The sequence below is a fragment of the Polistes dominula genome, unplaced genomic scaffold (genome assembly GCF_049000335.1).
Source record: "Polistes dominula isolate Pdom_NZ unplaced genomic scaffold, Pdom_raw_medaka contig_15, whole genome shotgun sequence".
NCBI lineage: Eukaryota > Metazoa > Arthropoda > Insecta > Hymenoptera > Vespidae > Polistes > Polistes dominula.
In genome coordinates this window covers 8,149,428-8,167,835 of record NW_028300915.1, presented here as the reverse complement: position 1 = coordinate 8,167,835, position 18,408 = coordinate 8,149,428, and the positions used below count along the sequence as shown (strand labels likewise).

The 18,408-nt window shown below is 27.1% G+C and overlaps 7 protein-coding genes across 18 annotated transcripts; 3 read left to right on the top strand and 4 right to left on the bottom strand.

The window, feature by feature from the left end:
- Positions 1 to 655: 655 nt before the first annotated feature.
- On the top strand, positions 656 to 4,220 carry LOC107069667 (dystrophin-related protein 2). 3 transcript variants are annotated; one of them, XM_015327164.2, is made up of 11 exons: positions 656 to 929; positions 1,045 to 1,146; positions 1,230 to 1,437; positions 1,496 to 1,739; positions 1,819 to 1,930; positions 2,026 to 2,192; positions 2,256 to 2,371; positions 2,444 to 2,666; positions 2,747 to 3,068; positions 3,172 to 3,471; positions 3,672 to 4,220. In XM_015327164.2, exons 2-11 carry the CDS (start codon positions 1,047 to 1,049, stop codon positions 3,791 to 3,793), a joined length of 1,914 nt encoding a protein of 637 aa, XP_015182650.1. In that variant the 5' UTR covers positions 656 to 929; positions 1,045 to 1,046; the 3' UTR covers positions 3,794 to 4,220. The 3 variants fall into 3 exon arrangements, with proteins under 3 accessions (XP_015182650.1, XP_015182659.1, XP_089026512.1); XM_015327173.2 differs by having other exon boundaries at positions 656 to 1,146; positions 2,447 to 2,666; XM_089170386.1 differs by having other exon boundaries at positions 656 to 1,146.
- A 168-nt stretch (positions 4,221 to 4,388) lies between these two features.
- On the bottom strand, positions 4,389 to 6,417 carry LOC149033230 (glycerophosphodiester phosphodiesterase 1). Its single transcript, XM_015331055.2, has 5 exons — positions 6,082 to 6,417; positions 5,384 to 5,559; positions 5,098 to 5,299; positions 4,755 to 4,984; positions 4,389 to 4,576 (listed from the first exon to the last, which is right to left on the bottom strand). The coding sequence occupies exons 1-5, from the start codon at positions 6,415 to 6,417 to the stop codon at positions 4,438 to 4,440; spliced, it is 1,083 nt and encodes a 360-aa protein (XP_015186541.1). The 3' UTR covers positions 4,389 to 4,437.
- A 145-nt stretch (positions 6,418 to 6,562) lies between these two features.
- LOC107071740 (lysophosphatidylserine lipase ABHD12) lies at positions 6,563 to 12,373 on the bottom strand. 7 transcript variants are annotated; one of them, XM_015331038.2, is made up of 10 exons: positions 11,443 to 12,373; positions 10,509 to 10,629; positions 10,077 to 10,195; positions 9,885 to 9,990; positions 9,463 to 9,662; positions 9,259 to 9,394; positions 8,877 to 8,994; positions 8,637 to 8,798; positions 8,402 to 8,529; positions 7,590 to 8,249 (listed from the first exon to the last, which is right to left on the bottom strand). In XM_015331038.2, the coding sequence occupies exons 2-10, from the start codon at positions 10,577 to 10,579 to the stop codon at positions 8,201 to 8,203; spliced, it is 1,089 nt and encodes a 362-aa protein (XP_015186524.1). In that variant the 5' UTR covers positions 10,580 to 10,629; positions 11,443 to 12,373; the 3' UTR covers positions 7,590 to 8,200. The 7 variants fall into 7 exon arrangements, with proteins under 7 accessions (XP_089026517.1, XP_015186524.1, XP_015186506.1 ...); XM_015331020.2 differs by having other exon boundaries at positions 11,961 to 12,373; XM_015331029.2 differs by having other exon boundaries at positions 11,989 to 12,373.
- Positions 12,374 to 12,442: 69 nt separating this feature from the next.
- Positions 12,443 to 13,397, top strand: LOC107071797 (U6 snRNA-associated Sm-like protein LSm6). 2 transcript variants are annotated; one of them, XM_015331115.2, is made up of 3 exons: positions 12,443 to 12,580; positions 12,732 to 12,822; positions 12,923 to 13,397. In XM_015331115.2, the coding sequence occupies exons 2-3, from the start codon at positions 12,732 to 12,734 to the stop codon at positions 13,069 to 13,071; spliced, it is 240 nt and encodes a 79-aa protein (XP_015186601.1). In that variant the 5' UTR covers positions 12,443 to 12,580; the 3' UTR covers positions 13,072 to 13,397. The 2 variants fall into 2 exon arrangements, with proteins under 2 accessions (XP_015186601.1, XP_015186609.1); XM_015331123.2 differs by having other exon boundaries at positions 12,516 to 12,667.
- Positions 13,073 to 14,716, bottom strand: LOC107071791 (TIMELESS-interacting protein). Its single transcript, XM_015331102.2, is given in 2 exon segments — positions 13,073 to 13,690; positions 13,692 to 14,716. Coding segments are annotated over 2 exon segments (846 nt in total). The 5' UTR covers positions 14,324 to 14,716; the 3' UTR covers positions 13,073 to 13,476.
- Positions 14,447 to 14,710, bottom strand: LOC149033229 (uncharacterized). The gene is given in 2 exon segments (XM_089170399.1): positions 14,447 to 14,583; positions 14,585 to 14,710. Coding segments are annotated over 2 exon segments (234 nt in total). The 3' UTR covers positions 14,447 to 14,475.
- A 2,126-nt stretch (positions 14,717 to 16,842) lies between the features above and the next one.
- Positions 16,843 to 18,175, top strand: LOC107069190 (uncharacterized). 3 transcript variants are annotated; one of them, XM_089170398.1, is made up of 3 exons: positions 16,843 to 17,123; positions 17,330 to 17,455; positions 17,533 to 18,175. In XM_089170398.1, exons 2-3 carry the CDS (start codon positions 17,423 to 17,425, stop codon positions 18,046 to 18,048), a joined length of 549 nt encoding a protein of 182 aa, XP_089026524.1. In that variant the 5' UTR covers positions 16,843 to 17,123; positions 17,330 to 17,422; the 3' UTR covers positions 18,049 to 18,175. The 3 variants fall into 3 exon arrangements, with proteins under 3 accessions (XP_089026524.1, XP_089026523.1, XP_015181758.1); XM_089170397.1 differs by having other exon boundaries at positions 17,229 to 17,455; XM_015326272.2 differs by having other exon boundaries at positions 16,848 to 17,186.
- Positions 18,176 to 18,408: the final 233 nt, after the last annotated feature.

Genomic DNA, 18,408 nt, shown 5'->3' with positions numbered 1-18,408 from the left:
GAACGTTGTCTAATTATTTTTTCTGAAGTCTTACAAATACTAATAACATCTTTCGATGGTATTTTAAATGGTCCTCTATTTTTGATAAGAGATAAAAGAGGCATAGATTCACTTGATTCATCCGAAATTAATTGATTTTTGCAAACAGGACAGAATATTATTTTAGAGATTACTGATGCAAAGAAATATTGTCAGCTCTCGACGCTTTTCTATCACATAAATAACACAACTTCACCATTTTTCAATAACTGATTGTTGGAAAAAGAATATTATTTAAATAAAAACAAAAGTTTTTTAAAATTTATAATTGTTTTTCTGAATTACAATAATAAATATATTTGTAAACAGAATCATAACCACAAAATTATTCCCCTCATTCTTCCCCCTCTATTAATATCATGGGGAATTCTCAAGCATGCGCAACGTGAACCAAGTATCTCGGACGAGAGAGAAAATAGTATATGTCGGCATCTTAATAGTGGGACATTCCTTCCCATTTAAACTGTCCATATAGAAGTATTACATATATGGCCTTAGCTAGGTACCTTAAAGCGGAAGTGTTATATATATTCGTGATCCTTGTCACGAACTAGAAATACTGCTCCAATGGTTGTATTAAAGCGCCATTCTTTGTATATTACTTATTCTATGACTTTTATGTAGGCGTTTTTTTGTTTACTTTCAACATTTAAAATATATCAAAGTATATGTACAATTGTATTATTGGATTAACTTAAAGTATGTTAACTAATGTTATGTTAACGTAAATTCAACTATTTTTTAAAGATATTTATCTACATAAATTATATGTTTTTATATATTATAATGAAAATAGAAATACAGATGCATATATTTTGAATATTTTTTTATTTTATATTAAATTTGGTATATTAATTGCATTGATTTATGAAACGAAAGTAATAAAAAATGTATGTAATTTTGAATATAATATTAATTTAAAATATGAAAACAATTACTGTAACAATAATATCAATTTGATATACTCACAATTAAATTAGTTGAACTTTACATTAAATATAATAGCAATGTTGGATACCATGCGTTCCGTAGAAGATTGTAACGCTATACGTTATGCTTCATACAGAACTGCTGTTAAGATGCAAGTAATACACAGAGAACTTCAGAGTAAGTAGATTATTAAATAGAAAACATATTTAAACATCTTATATGTTTAAATAATATGTAATTATTTACTTTTTGTTTTTTAGTGCAACACGTACAGCTAGAATTAATAGCTGGTGTATTTGAACGTCATAGATTATCAATAACAGAAAATTCGGTAAACTTGGATCCAAGCGAAATAGAAGACGTTCTCTCAGATATTTATTTTGCTGCTCGCAAAGAATCCAACTTTGACTTTGATATGGATCATGTAACTAAGCATGCTGTCAATTATATTTTATGTACCTTCGACAAGTAAGTATTAATTAATATTGTTATAAGAATTTATATTAAAAAGTATGCAAAATTTCAGGAAAAACACTAGAAGTATTACCGTTTTTTCCGTTAAACTTGCTTTGATATTGATGAGCTGTGGAAGATTACAAGAGAAGTACGGATATCTTTATCAGCAGTTGGCCGATCATAATGCTTGTCTCTCTCGAGCAGGTCTGAATACGTTGTTAACTAACATATGTAAAATAACAGAAATGCTTGGAGAAAATATGACCTATGGATATCATCTTATTCAATTGCATATCGATAGTTGTTTTGAAAAGGTAATACATGATATATTTCAATATTTTATTATAAAATATAATTAATGTATACTTAATATTTTTTATATTTCAATTGTAGTCTCAAGGATGTTTAGGAGTTACTGAATCTGAATTTTCCACATGGATTATGCAAGAACCACCTTTACTTGTTTGGATAACAACATTCAACAGAATGAAATCTGCAGAAAATAGTGAGTATCGCGTATATTTTTTAAAATAATATTTCGCATACTTTTGTTCAACATAATGTTTCCAAGAATTTGTATCAAACAATTTATTATTTTAGTTGTACATAATATTAAGTGTTCTTCTTGTAAAATAACACCAGTGCAAGGACCAAAATATTCGTGCTTGAAGTGTACTGGCTATCATCAATGTCAAGAATGTTTTTTACTTGGTAAAACAACCAATAAACATAAATTAAAACATCCAATAAGGGAGTATTGTGCGAAGGTATGTTATTTTTATTTTTATCTTATATAAATGAGAAATTTTATTAATATTTTTCTTTCGTAGACATCTAATCGCGAAGCAACAAAATTAATTATTGAATTAATTAGAAACAAATTGAGATTATGTCCTTCCAAAATGGTTATAATGAGCCCAGAAGAATTGCAACAAAGTGCTGTTAGGTTTGTTAATAAATTATAAATTTTATTTGTTAATGCTTATGTGCTTTCTCTATCTCATCGTTTATATTTCAGTAGCATAACAAAGCAATCAGATTGCTCCACATTAAGAAGTACAATAAAAAGAAAAATTTTAAGTGATCCTCAAAAGGAATTACAAAGCATTATAACACATTTGGAAGAAGAAAACAAGCAACTTCAAATAGAATTACTTGATATTCAAGGAGCTAGAGCCGAAAGACTTCATCGTCATAGAGCTACTATCGAGTCCCAACTACAACGTTTAAAAATATTAAAAGTATACAATTATAATAAAAATTATTTCTTACAGAAATATTATGATAATCTATTAATATCGTTATTAAATTTATTTTTCAGAAATACTTATTTGCAGATACTTCTTATGATCCTCCACAATTTATTAATCGTCTACAAAGCACGCCAATGCTTCCACTGTCTGCAAGAGTCGCAGCTTTACCTTTAGAATTTGAATTAAGTCCGATAATACGTCAAGATAATCTAGAAAGACATTTGTCTAATGTAGCTGATAGGAACAAAAAACAAGTCTCAAATAATTTCAATACATCATTAGACAAAAATGATACGAATGGTCTTTCTTGCATTGAAGAAGCTTCTACAAGTTCTACGTTTGTTAAAGCACCTAGTAGTACGTGTATAGAATTGAGCACATGGATTGGAGGTAAAAATCATTACTTTACAATAATAGCATGCACTTAAAATGTAATATAAAAAAATATGCGATGCACGTTTTTATGTTATTTTCACATCTGTGTTATATTTAGGAAAACGATCAGAATTAAGTATATCCGACAGTGGCTTTTCTCAGTGGTTAAATAACGGAGATCCTAATTACAAAGACGATAGACAAACAAATAAACTTATAATAGGAAATATTGCTTGCAATGAATCACCGATAACAATTTCTGATTCTCCCATTGGACCTCAAAGAGACAATACACCTTCTTCTTTACAACGTCCAGATAAACATTCGCAACACAGTAGTTTACAAAATATTCAAGGAGATCTCAACGATATATTAGATAGATTGCAGAACATGGTTGCAAATGATTGTTTACTGGAAGGTAAGTAACGCTAAAAATAGTTTTCGTTTATTTTTGATTGTTATGCGACGACAATAATTATTAGCATAGTTATAAAAATATCGTATATATTTAATATTATGAATAATCTATAAGAAAATTATATGTTGTTTGTATTTCTACTCGTACTTTTTTTTACATTTTATGATTGTTATAATAATAAGTATTCTTATTGCATACAGAGTCCTACGTTGTCAATGATAATTGCAAATTAAAGCGAGCAGCAACAGAAATGGAAGATCTGTTAACTGATCTTATTGAAGGCATGGAATCTCGTAGAACTAAACTCACTACTAATGTTTGAGGATTTTATAAGCAAAGAGCTGAATAAGACACATTTTGTATGTCAATGACAATAATTATATTATTATTTTCCGTCCACATTTGACTACGAAAAACGTAGTAATATAAATTTTAAAAATCAAGTGTAACCACCTTGTTAAAAATAAATGAAATAGTAAAACGTTTTGATGAAAGATATAAAAAGATTGTTATATTGTAAATACATTTAAATTCAATTGAAATGAAAATTTAAATATACAAGGTAATATCACTTTAATCAAATTATAAATTATATATATATATATGGTAAGATTTTTATATATCATTTGCAATAATCGAACAAAAAGAAAATATTTTATATAATATTTGGATCTACTTTATGTAATATAAAAATTGTAAAGATTTAATTATTATAATTTACAAAAAAGATTAAAATAATACTAAGCATATTTCCCAGTCTTGTTATATAAAATAAAGTAACCTCCTTTAAGTTAAAAATGTAGCGATAAGTTAAAAAATGATGTACAAAATCATTTTCATCGATATACGATAAATAGACTAGAATATCAAATGTTATGCACTCTGTGCTAAAATTGTCAAATTGTAAGAATACAATATCGGTACTACACACATTTTATTAAATACTGAATAAATATTATAGTATTATTATACTTTTTCTGTTAACAACGTATCCGTTAAATACGTTATTTTAAGGAGCCTATAAAAGTGTAATTTCTCTGATGGCAAATTGACGGTCCATGCCATCACACGAATTCCCCGATCATGCCATTTTTCGATAACACGCCTAAAAAATTAATTGATTTTTAAATTCTTATATTTAATTAATTAACCCTTTGATTGCAAACAGCACTTACAGATATTCAGTTTTATTTCTGAATGCTCTGCAGTTAACAACTCTACATTGAGTATTATCTAAATTTTTAATACATGATTTCAATATTCGATATCAACAATAAACTTACAGATTAATTATATCCTTGTGTAAAAGAATAGTAGATATTCCTACAATATAATAAATAAAACTTGGTAATGCCCATTCGTATAGAACGTCCATTATACAAGCTGCCAAATGTTTAAATGGATTAACGAAACGCGATGGTCCTGGTCCATTTATTCCTAAATAAGATTCTCTTGAGAAGTAATGTGGTCTCCAAGCTAAACTCGATACAATGCGCGGTTCTTTTCTTCTAATCTAAATTTTGTTTATAAGAAAAAATAAATATATTTCTCTATTTGTGTTTTAAGGTAATTTTTTGTATCAATTTTTACAATATATATATATATATATAAATGTTAAACACTTACCAAATATACAATCACAGGATTAAAACTTGAAACAACTGCTTTCTTAAATAAATTTGGATTTTCTTTATAAGCGTCTAATATTACTTGTATTACATCTAATCTTGTTTCTTTAATATCAATAATCACTCTCAAATCGTTCTTCAAACATGTTTGTAATGCATCTTTGAATAACGCAATTTTTTCTCCCTCAGAAAATTTATTCCTTTAATACAAACAAAAAATCAACTATATTATGAATAAAAGAAAAAGAACTATGATTATAGAATAATCAGATTATATTAAATACTTAAGTGGATGATTATATGAGATATCTAATTCCTTTAATTGATCCCAGGTCATTTCATTAACTACACCTTTTTGACCCGTAAGTCTTTCAATATTGGCATCGTGGAATACTATTGGAATGTTGTCTTTTGTAAGAGTTAAATCGAGTTCAACTGCAGTACATCCTTTATCTTTACTCTGCGAAATAACAAATATAATTAATAATTTACATTGAATAATATAAATATAAAAAAGATATATTAAATTTTTGTAATTATAATAAAACAAAATATTTTTGTTAGCCATACAAAGTAATTGGAGTATTTCGTTCTCTTTTAATATAAGTATGGTTAATAGTTATAATATTGAAAAAGTAATATAAATATTTAAAACATTACAACTACTCGATTAGTATTTGTTTTTAAGCCACACCAGAGCAAGCAACTGATTATTTTACTTAACAAACGATGTAAAAAGTATTACAAATAAACACAATATTACAAATGCTTTGAAAATTCATCAAATGAAGAAAATAATAACTCAAGCCATCAATGTATTAATAAACTCTTTGAATATATAAATTAATAATGTATAACAATATATTAAAATTCTAACATTTGAAATATTTTGAATAATTAATCTTTGTGTGTCCCATCCCTATAAATATGACAAGAATGAATGTAAAAAAAGAAAACAATTCATTAAATCATATAATTTTACATTTTGAAAAGCCGACAAGCTGTTCTCAGGGTAATCATATCCTCCACCACGATGAGCTACAACAGACATGCAATATCGTTCTCCATCACCCTGGTTGTCAGTCGTGTGTATTTCCTTTCCTATAAAAAAGGGATTCACACCGAGTACTTCATTCACAATACTTGCACGTGGAGGTGGAACTCGGACTAGTTTCAATCCAATCAATATAATCAAAGAACCCCAAAAAATCCAAGGTATACGGAAACTGTATAAAATGCTCACTAACACGGTCCACGTTGCTTCCAGTAATATCCACAATAAAGCACTATTTAAAATTAGTTCGACAGTCCCATGCATCTTTAGAAATATAATAATCTATAGAATATTTTAACTTTATGTTACCGTTACTTTTTTAATCAAAAATATGTGTGCGTTATACTAAATGTATATATATACTAATTTTAGTCTTGTGTCATTTAGTAATGTCTCATTGCATAATTACGCAAATTCGATGATTCATACTCTTCGTAATATACGCATTATGTGTAAAAAGTATTTGTCGTCTTAGGCCAATTTTAACATTTATTTTACTACACTATATATGCCATCCTGTTTAATATAAGCCTGTAATCATAAAATAGCTTCTTGTTTCAAAATATTAAATATCAATTTGTAAAGGTATTAAAATTTAATTGTCTTAATACATAGAATTAATATCAATCATGTTACCAATTTTGAAATTTTTTAAACAATCAAGAAGGAAGATTAAAGGCGTGACATATAATAACACTGAACTAAATCGAACTAATTATTGATTAAATACATTTGCGTATAAATTTGTCGATCAATATATGATTGATCTTAATAATGATCACGATTACATGTTAAAGTATTTTTAAAATAAACTAATCATTTTCAATGTGGAATTGAGTACTCCGAAAAGCATCGAGTCAAACTTACACTATTATCAAAGGAAATATTTATTTTGACCCTTATCAATAGATTTGTAACTTGAATAAAGATAAATTTCCTTTATGGGACTCATATGACACAAAAGCAAATAGTAGCTTATGTAGGTGCATTAGAATTTATCCAATCATAAATATACATTTTTATAACTTCCATTATAATTTTACTAAATTATTTAAATATTATATATATATACAACAAAACGTTTGAATATGTAATGAAAAATAATAACTCTACTAAAAATAATATAAATCGACCATTACGTTTATCGCCATTGTGACAGCATCTTAAGGTTTTGTTGAAAAGAAGCTTAAGACTGTTGTTCTCTATCCATATTTAACAATGTCAAAAACAAGGATTTATGGCAGCAATAAATGTTCTGATAATTCTTAAGAGATTTTAATAAACAAGATCTTATTTGTAAGATGAAAATTTGTGCGAGAAGGCGGGTTTTTCGAATTTTAAAAAAGATTTATTTTCTGTCAACAAAATTGCTTTAAAAAATACTGTTTTTTTCATTTAAAAGTTAAAATTGAAATTAGAATAAATTTAAACAAAACTCCTGTTGAATTTTATTTAATATAATATTTATATTTTTTTGCTACAATAAAACTATAAGTACATAATCATGTTGAATATAAGTATATATTATAAGAATCAAATATACTCTTCTGCTTGAGATTATATTAAAACAAAAAAAGAGAAAAACAGAAAAATTCTACTAGTCGATGAATGAAATAAAGATAATACATGAGAGATATATTCTAGTTAATAATACAACTATCACAGTATTAATTATATTTGCGATTTCATCTTATTTTTTTTACACAAAGAACATTGAGTCTGCACAATAAACTTATGTTAACACAAGAAAACTACTTTTCATTAAGCCATATATAAAAATAAATTTTCCGTATTACTTAGAAACTGCATGTTTAAATATTTTGTAATAAATTTATAATCGATGTAATAAATTGTTTTTACTGTTTAAATAATTACATTCATGCTTGTAAATGAGTATTTTGCAAATAGAATGTCTTACGTTTAGTGCATAAATGTTATTAATACTTTTTTTTTAAGTTAATCAATCATATGGCATTCATTTTATCAATGTACAAAATACCAAATAAAATATTTATTAGAAATATTGCACAGCAATTCTATTGAAGGATTAATTATTTTCTTCAGTCTTGTTTGTCTGTAACTTTGTTACGAATGTCCTAAAAACAAAGATTAAATAAAAGGTAATCTTTAGACTTTCGACTGTGAAATACTTAAAAACAAAACATGACAATGATATTTTGTCCGCTGTAAGAAAACATTTTGCATTGAGTGAAGAATAATCGAAATGGTATTTATTTTATTTACTTACTCAATTATGTTTGGTAATGCCTTATATCGACAAATATAGTTATGTCCAAATCCATATGATGCATCTATTCGAAACATTTTGATTTGATTCGTATCATTGTTATGATATTTCAATCCTGCTTTGTATAACTAAAAGATATATATGTATATATATATATATATATATATATGTATAGTAATATATATTAATTAATTAATTCAGTACTTCCTCTATCGTGTATATAATATAAATATACCTTTTCACCCAAATAAAATGGAATAACATTATCATCTTCAGCATGTAATATCACAATAGGACATGTAACATTTTCAATGTGTTTGTCCGATTCAAATCGTAAACCATTATGACAGAAAGGCTCGACAATTAGCCAATGGAACCATGGTAAATGTTTAAACATCTATATTAAAATAAATAAAAAATTAGAAATTAACAAAATGAAGAAGCTTATTTTAAAAAATATATAAATAAACAAGACCTGGGCAAATGGATGTTCACTTATTTCATCAACAATATTATTGAAAGGTGATTCGAGTATCAAACCTGTAGGTATTACATCCATAGCAGATAATAATGCTAATGCATGCGTCGACACCCTATACTCAAAAAATTCATATTACAATATTTTATACGTCAAAATATTAAACACATATTTTAAAATAGTTAACAAGTCGACTGCAACATTAATCATTTGTAACTGACATTTGCTTTTTCAGAGGAGCTACAAGGGTCATTCATTACTGGCGCTACTACATTATTTTATATTTTATCTTAGAAGTGTGACTTCTACGACAAAACATGTAAAACTTGCATAGCAGTCAAAGTGTTAACATATTACAAGCAATGTTTCGATTTCTTACCCAGTACCCAAAGAATGTCCCCAAACAAAAACAGGCGCACTACCATTAACTTTAGCCATTACCCATTTAATAATATATTTAGTATCATTGACAATACCTATTTCTGAAAGATCTGCTTCATCGCTATCTCCGTAACCTAAATATCACATTTTTTAAGATTATCAAATGAATCAGAAAATAAATTTGAAAAATCTTTACACTTACTTCTGTAATCGAAGCATATAACATGATAATCCAAATGTTGGAAAAGTTTATAAAGTTCTAATCTGTGTCTGCTTGCTCTGTTTCCACTATTTCCATGCATATATAAAAAAACTGGTTTATTACTGTCATATAATGAAGCTTCAAACGCTTCGTTCGTTCCAATAAATGAATCATTTGTTAATGATTGTGGCAATATATGCCTAAAAACAATTATACAATACTGTAAATACATATAAATATAAAAATAACATTAATTAGTCGACACATTGAGCACCAAGCCTCTTTTGTTAAGCAAATAGGATGATCTATCAGTTATTAATGGAAAGTCGATTTTGCGCGATTGAATGGAAAGTCTAAAGTCGGTTCTTAGGGACTGACATAGCGTTTAATTTGTTAATAATTAGATTTCTCATATTATTTACCATACTCCTAATTTAACATGTTCGTCAGTATGCAAGTAAAAATTCCTAACTCCCTTCAAGCCAAGATCCTCTGGCTTTGAAAAATCTGTGTTAAGTGGCCAATGTACTAAAAAAATTCAAATTTATTTTATTGTTTACAGAATAGGTAATAGATTTGTTGGAATCGGTGATTTATAAAAGGCAAACACTTACCAAAATTTAAGAAAAGTATTTTTCTTTGTACTGTGTAAGAGTAATGAAATATGAGTGGTAGTATACCAAATAAAATGATATATGTTACAATAGATATTTTTATAATCCACCATAAACATCTGAAATGTATATAGATCTTATTAAAAAAACTTATAAATGCATACATATAACATTTGTGAATAAAATAACATGAAAAAATATTATTAAAAATGATAATTACACCTATTTATAGTATATACTTATATGTTATATTCCAAGTTGGAATAAATATGTTGGGAAAGCGTTATAAATTAATGTTGTTAGGATTATTATACAATTTGATTAGCCATAAATACAGACAGCAAAAAAAGAAGAGTACAATTAAACATTTGATACCAGAAAATAATTAACCACAGAAGTTTTTGATTGATTGATTTCAACAAAGCAACTTACATTCCTGTGTACCAAATATTAAGGATGATGAATGGTATCACCGCTGCTAAGAGTAGATAAGTCGATCGCATTGTTTGTTTGTTAGTAGCTACCAAAGCTTAAGAATTCCTTTTCATAAGTCCTTTTGTGATGTAAAATACTTTTAATTAGCAAAAAGATTGTATAATAAGGGAAGTTATTTATTATTTATCAAAGCACATTTTTTGTATGGAATGTGTTATCAATCAACGTGTCATCAATCAATGTGTTATCAATTAATATATCAAGTAGATGTATTTTAATATTATTTTATGAATAGATATTAATATTTATGACTACAACAAAAATTCAAATAAATAATCTGATAGATAGTTTGTTGGAGTTTTATTCCACAAGTTTACATTGCAGAGATAATAAAAGTAATTGCATAATCTCTCTATTTTTTAATTTCAAAATCTTCCTCTAGTACATAAGTCAAACATAATCATATAGTAATAATAATAATAATAATAATAATAATAATAATAATAATAATAATAATAATAATAAAATAAATATAAAATTTTGTTTACCCCTGTTATTTATTATATAAGTGTGAATTTATTTTAATGTTAGAAGATTGTCTGTTGAATAATCTAGAATTGTCTTTTAATGTTACTTTGCTTGTCAAATGTATAATCCCAAGATAATCATAAAACAATATCATAATGCTATTAACATAATTTAAATAATTATATATAATGTTTTCATATAATTTTATAGTTCTCTTGTTATCTTTTATCTGTTATATATATATATATATAATATTATGTGAATTTATTTTTGTGTTAAAATATTGTCCCTGTTTAATAATCAACTGTCTGTGTTTTACGTATTTAGAAGTTATCTTAATTCTATTAAGTATTTATTCTTTATCCTTTGTTACCATGCATGGTACAACTAAAGAAATTGTTACCTTTTTATTAAACGTTTTTTTGGCAACCAATATAACATATCAAACAAATATAAGAAATCTTCATATACCGAAATAATAATAAATATTAATATTATAATACGTGTAATTACACTTTCATTGTGATATGTAATATAAACTATTACATAAAAGTATCACTGAACAAAAAAATCATGAACACTATTCTTTTGGTTTCTCTTTTGTTTGTTTGTTTCTTTCTTTTTTTTATTAAGCATTAAGTTAACAGCGATAATGTTGGTAATTAAATGATCTATATTTGTTGTTTAAATTCAAGCGTTTGATTAATAATATTGAATGAAAATCTTTACAAATTTTTATACACTTTATCCTATATATTTTTTGTTTTGTTTTTTAACATAAAAAAAAGAACAAAGAAGTACGCGCACGAATTAAACTACTGTCAATTAGTGAATCATAAACCCACTATCAAATCGACCTCTCTGAAGGATCTTAGGAGACAGAAATGCAAGAAAGCAGGCAATAAAGTAAAAAATGCTTACTTTAAAACTATAATACAATATGACGTACTTCATGAATAATAAAACAAATGAAATTGCACTTGATTTGTTTTTCCACGAATTCACGCAAATACACTATTTTTTTTTTTATTTTTCTTTCTTTCTTTTTATCTTCCTTCCAATTTCAACATCAACGTACAATTTATTCTACAAAAATATATAATTAGTTTAGTCAAAAGTAAACAAAATTTCTTTACAAATTACATTTCATTCTTGACAAAGGAATTAATTACAAAAATTAGATTGCATTTAAATCGATTGTTTGAACTTTTTAATCAGCAACTACTTTTTGTCTTCATTTTTTTGGGTTGTCCGAAAAGATTTCTTAAGATCATTTTTAAGATATTTTTATATTTAAATATATATTGTTAAATTATATGTATGTCTAAACATAAAAGTTTATGTTTTATACGATATTATTTTCTTAAAGTTTGCGATACTCGCGCCCCTAACGTCGTCTAAATAAAATACTATGACAATCGATAATATTCGTTTAAATATCGAGTTTCTGTCTTTGAGTTTTTGTTATTTAATGTTTTAACATTTTATCTTACAATTGCTCTTTAAAATTTAAGTCTGAAATTTGTCATATTTTAGTAGTCGTGAGTACACATTTATTTATTTATTAATCATTATTTTTATTTCAATATTTACATGTTAAAAAAATTCATTGAAGAGATGTAACAAAGGTACATTTTATATTTTACAATTCATCGACGATCATGATTCATTTATAAATATTTACTTTTGTAGATGAGCCGCAAAGAAGCATTGTCGCAATTTATTCAACAAATTCATGGCCGACCCGTTGTTGTTAAATTAAATAGCGGAGTGGATTATAGAGGTATATGTATAATATATACACCTGTATTTTTATTAATTTTAATTGTATTTTGAATGCAAGAACAATCATAATATAGTATTAATTGTGTGAATATTTATAGGCGTATTAGCTTGTCTCGATGGCTACATGAATATAGCATTAGAACAAACGGAGGAATATGTTAATGGACAATTAAAAGACAAATATGGTGATGCTTTTATACGTGGTAATAATGTATTATATATCAGTACACAAAAACGTAGAACGTAACTATGAAATAATATAATTTATTTATGATTATATTCTTTTTTTATAACATACGAAACATACAAAATTATTATATTTATATTAATGTTCAATGAGAAATGACATAAGTATATTAATCATTATCGGTCGTAAGCTTTTTTCATACGATTTTCATTAGGTTATTGCGATTTTGGTTTATATGCATATACATATTTCATTTATCACTTTTACGTAATGCCGAAATACTATTAGTCATGGAAGACGTGACTAACGTCCAATAAAGGTTAAGAATTGTTTTTTTATATGTAAGAAATAAGATGGGTGAATAAATTTTTGAGAAATATTGTAAATACTCATTATCATTATAAAACCTGTAAACATTTTGTAAACGCAAACTTTCACTATATTTGTATTTCTTTATTTCGATATTTATATTTCTGCATTTTCTCTTATTTCATTTTTCTTCTTGGTTTCTTCCATAGCTTTTAATTTAGCAAGTCTTCTTCGTTCTAAAGCCTGTAGTCTATTCCTTTCAATTCTTTCCTTTATTTCATAGCTTAACTCTGGAGTATTAATTTGCGATCCACTAGTTTCTACGATTTTATCAGTTTGAGTAGAACATTGAGTAGATGTATTTTCAAAAAATATCATTGGAATGATCATTAACAGATGTATCATTTTTGTCAAGATTATGTTGTACCAAAACTTCTTTCTGTTTTTCAATTTGTTCTGCAATTAATAAGTCAAATGCATCAATGGCGGAAGGTTCACTATCCATAGGCTCATCGTCACTTAAATTATTCTGGATGATTTCAGGATCATCTAATGATATCATATCGTGTCTATATTTGGTCACAAATACAGAAAGATCTTTCTTAGAACCAAGCTTTTCAGTTTTTTCCAAAAAGTCATCAAAATCCAACTTAGGAAACAATCTGTGCGCCCAATGTTCCAATCTTTTCATAATGCGATCTAAATCCATTTTTTCTCTTCCTTTCCCATAAAACTTAAATCCTTCAAAATGTTTTTCTATGGTATGTATACCTTTAGGACCTTTTAAACGTTCTGTATTAAGTTTAGGTATGGGATTACGACTGATGGCCCTTTGCGATTTAGAAGGATCTATTCTTCTTGAAACGACATTTTTTTCATCTTCATCTTCATCTACATTGCTTAAAAGTTCATCATTTTTCTCTTCGTCTCTATTTTCATCTTTTCTCTCATATTCTGCCAATATTTCATCTTCATGATCAGAAAAATCTGCTAACGTAATCATATCAACAAATCTTCGTAGATTCAAAGTATAAATATAAATGTAATTAAATATAGTATAAAATAATAAAATAAAGCAATATTTCGTTGTTATACGATTGTAATCTTTCGAATTATTCAAGAAAAACGAAATCGACAAAATTAACAAATCATAACCTAAAATTCGCTATCATCGTTCTCCTGAGAATTAGTCGTTTCTTTTTCCATAAAACCGTCGAAATCTCCGTTAGATTTTTTCATTCTTTCTAACACCGATACCAATAATCTTTTTATTTAAATGATCAGTTTGCGTTATTTCTCGTACTACTTGCGGATAATTTCCGTTCGATGGACGCTCCGTTTGTAATTTCTGTAACGTATCTCCAGTTGGTTCCATTGGTTTACCAGGCATTTTTAATTCGATTTCAATATATCACTAAATATAAATCGAAATATAAATATTTATATATATATATATATATATATATTTATATATTATTGAAGATTATATTAAAATGTTCTCGACTATTAGATGGAGAAAAAGATATGGAAAGAAAAAATGTATCCTGGACTTTAGCAATCAGTGATCCCAGAGACTTTAGCTTGTCTGATCGACACAGGGCCGTAAAATTATCGTACACACAGAAAAATTATCGTACGCACAGGAAAAAATTTGGAATTTTCGGTTTGATACTCCTGATTTTCTGAAGATTAGCTTTTAGATTTATAAATTTTATAATTTTTACATTTTCAAATCTGCAAAAAGAGTAAAAGTACAAACTTTTTCAAACTTGATGACCTTCTTTTTTTTTGGGTCCTCAAGTTCGTTTCCGTATCTTTCTTTTTCCTATTTCCTGTTTTTCAGTTTTCAGGTTTTCCTGACTTTTGATTGGTTTCCGAGCTATTTTCACTTGTTACCTGGCTGTGGTTATCAAAAAATTGTCTAACTGTGTACGGTAGGGTGCGCTACGACCGACAACCGAATCGCGGAACAAAAACAAAATCAAGACATCGAAATTTCGAATTGTCGTTAATTACATACAAGCTGAATTTTGGATCGTACAAGCTAAATTTTGGATCGTACAATGCTTCAAATTATGTGACGCGTACGATAATTATCATACGAATGGGATCACTGTTAGCAATATACGATTGCACATGCGTCAATGACTACTCTGTTCAAATACGAACGATAATAATATAGTAAAGTTAAAATATTATTTTTATTTATACTTCAATATTTATATTTGTTCCATAAAAGATTAAAGTATTTTTTAATAATAAATAAATTACAACCAGACATAAATAATCAATTATAAAGACGTCTACAAAAATTACACAGGATTTAATTGCGAAAATTAACACATTGTGTGCCACGTCCACGGAGCCAGAAACGGAGGGTAGTAGAGACCCTATAGGAGGGACGCGCCATGTAGATTGCTGGGGGACAGAAACTCGTGTAATCTGGTGATTGCGCGCGAAATATTCAAACATTGAAATAATTATGAAATAATGAATTGCATTAAATACAGAAAAAAATGAATTATATTTAATGATAATTAAAAATTTATATTAAAAATTAATATAAATAAATAATAATAATATTAATTTATATTAGTAATTAAGAATACACTGTCGAACCATGATTATTTATCACAAACAATAAGTCTGTAAACAAACGATAAGTTATAGGTTAGGTTTGTACATCTATACTTGTAATTATTAAATAAGTAAATTAAACTTACACTTATAGAAACTACTAAAAAAAAACAAAATAATTAAACATAAATATCACAATAAAAACTATTAGTATTCCAAACTTAAATTAACTACAGCCGTTAATACATCCTAAAGATAAACATGGCTGCGCGATGCAACGGAAGCTGTCCCCTCACATTTTCAGCCTTGAAATCCAAATGGCGCGTCCCTCCTACAGGGTCTCTAGAGGATAGATACCAGGAGTCCGAATGTAATGTTGAAAGAATGGTGTCAATTTAGGGGACAAGATATTTTGCCGGTAGGGCGCGCTGTTTTCACAGAGTACTCGTTTAAATACTTACGCGGGAAGTCTTGTTGCTATTGACAGCTCTGAAAAAAAATATTTTAAGAAACGTGGAATTAATATTATTTAAAAACTACACAGATGTAATAATCAATTATTGGTTAACATAAAATTTTTAATATTATTTTGAGGTTTTCCACTTTTGGTGCTTTGAATAAAGCCACTTTTCCTAAATTCTCACTTGCCTTTCGGCCATTAAGGCAACCATAAACGGCACAACACTTTCCCATTTTTTAATAAAAATAATTCTAAAAAAATAAATTAATATTTTATATTTAATTTACGTGTAATAATAATAATAGTATCGGTACGTTCTAAATACTTGCGCAGCCAGTGGCCAAAAAGAGAACTATGATCTGGGTCAAGAAATGATTATCACAAAAAATGCGAAAAATCCTATATCGTTCGGACTCCTGGTATCTATCCTTCGTGGAGCCAGATAACAAGAGGGCGAACGACATAGGAAAATAATTAGCACATACGAATGGAAGGAAAAGGAAAGATTATTTTCGAAAATACGCCGCTAGGTTTCGTTATGTTCGCTGAAGTCAGGTTTATAACGTCATATTTTTCATTGATAATTGTTGACAATACTGCATCATTAGCAATTGTATTGATGTTTTTTTAATTTATAAAAAGTAATATTTATTTAAAAATGGTAAAGAAATGCATTGTTCATGGGTGTATAAGTGGACGAGTCAAGGATCGTAATAAGAATGCTAAATTAAATCGGAGAAATACGTCTTTATTCACTGTACCACAGGCAATATAACCTTAATTGATAGTTATTAATTACTAATATAAAAAAATGCAATGATGCAAATGGGTTAGTCAAACTCAAAGTAAAAAGTTTAATTTTTTTTTGCAGAATTCTATCTTTACAAAATCCTTCTACATTTCTTCTATCTTTCTACGTTTATCTATCTTCAATCTGTTGCAATTCACGTAATAATTTTCTTTTTTCAAAAGCACCCTGATCTGGATAAAATTATGGAGTAGTGGATTAAACCAGCAATTAATACCAAAAAAACAATACACAAAGAATGCAACTACGAATATTTAATGACGTCTCACCTTAATCAAGATCAACTGGAAGTATGTATTATCGTTCTTATCTTGTATAATTTATCGTTCTTTTACTATTTTAAAATTTTTACGTTTATCGTTTTCAGAAATATTTTGGTATCATGAGAAGTATTTATCGCTGTAATGATCATCCAGACACCATTCTATTTGGACAGGTTTTCCGATTACTCTGTTCATATTCGCTAGTCACCCCTCCAAAAGGGTCTAATGTCACGGCTTGTGAGCTTCTTCAGTCATTAATGCAAACAAAGGAATCTCTGATTGTATCGAATTCGTTAAAAAAAAATTGGCTTAATGACATTGATGCAATTATTGAGAATGGTATTGTGAATCACGAAAACTCATGTAGTGAAAATATTAATGAATTCGTAGGTACTAAGACAATTAAAATAAATACAGTGAACCAGATTTTGGAAAAAATTTCAAAGGCAAAATTTTTACCAATGTTAGGCTGTGATAAACATGTCAAAGAACTTATGGCTAAAATTTTAAATAATTTTATCATCATGCGTGGAAATTTCTTAGTAAATTTAATTAATCGTACTTTAAACGATCGGAAGTTGAAAACAAAAAAACTTCGTAAATACTCTAAACTGTCATAAATTATTAATAAACTTATTATTCTTATTAAATCTATTATTTATTGTTTTTTAACTCTACTTATGCTAGAGAAATTTCTAGTCTTGTAAAAAATGCAAATTACGATAATAAATTACAATTTACTTGTAATTGAACTTTTTTAATTTAGTTTTCCATCCTTTACTCAACTGCGACTAGGTAAGATGATCTTGAATAGATTTACATAACAAATTGACGATAATATCTTGGAAATAATTGTAAAATAATAAAAAATTTTTTCTTATTGCTTTAACGCGTGAGTACAATAGTTACATTCCCGTGACAATAAACAAGGTTTTAAAAACCTGATCTTAGTCACACTAACGCGCTTTAGTGGCAAAAAT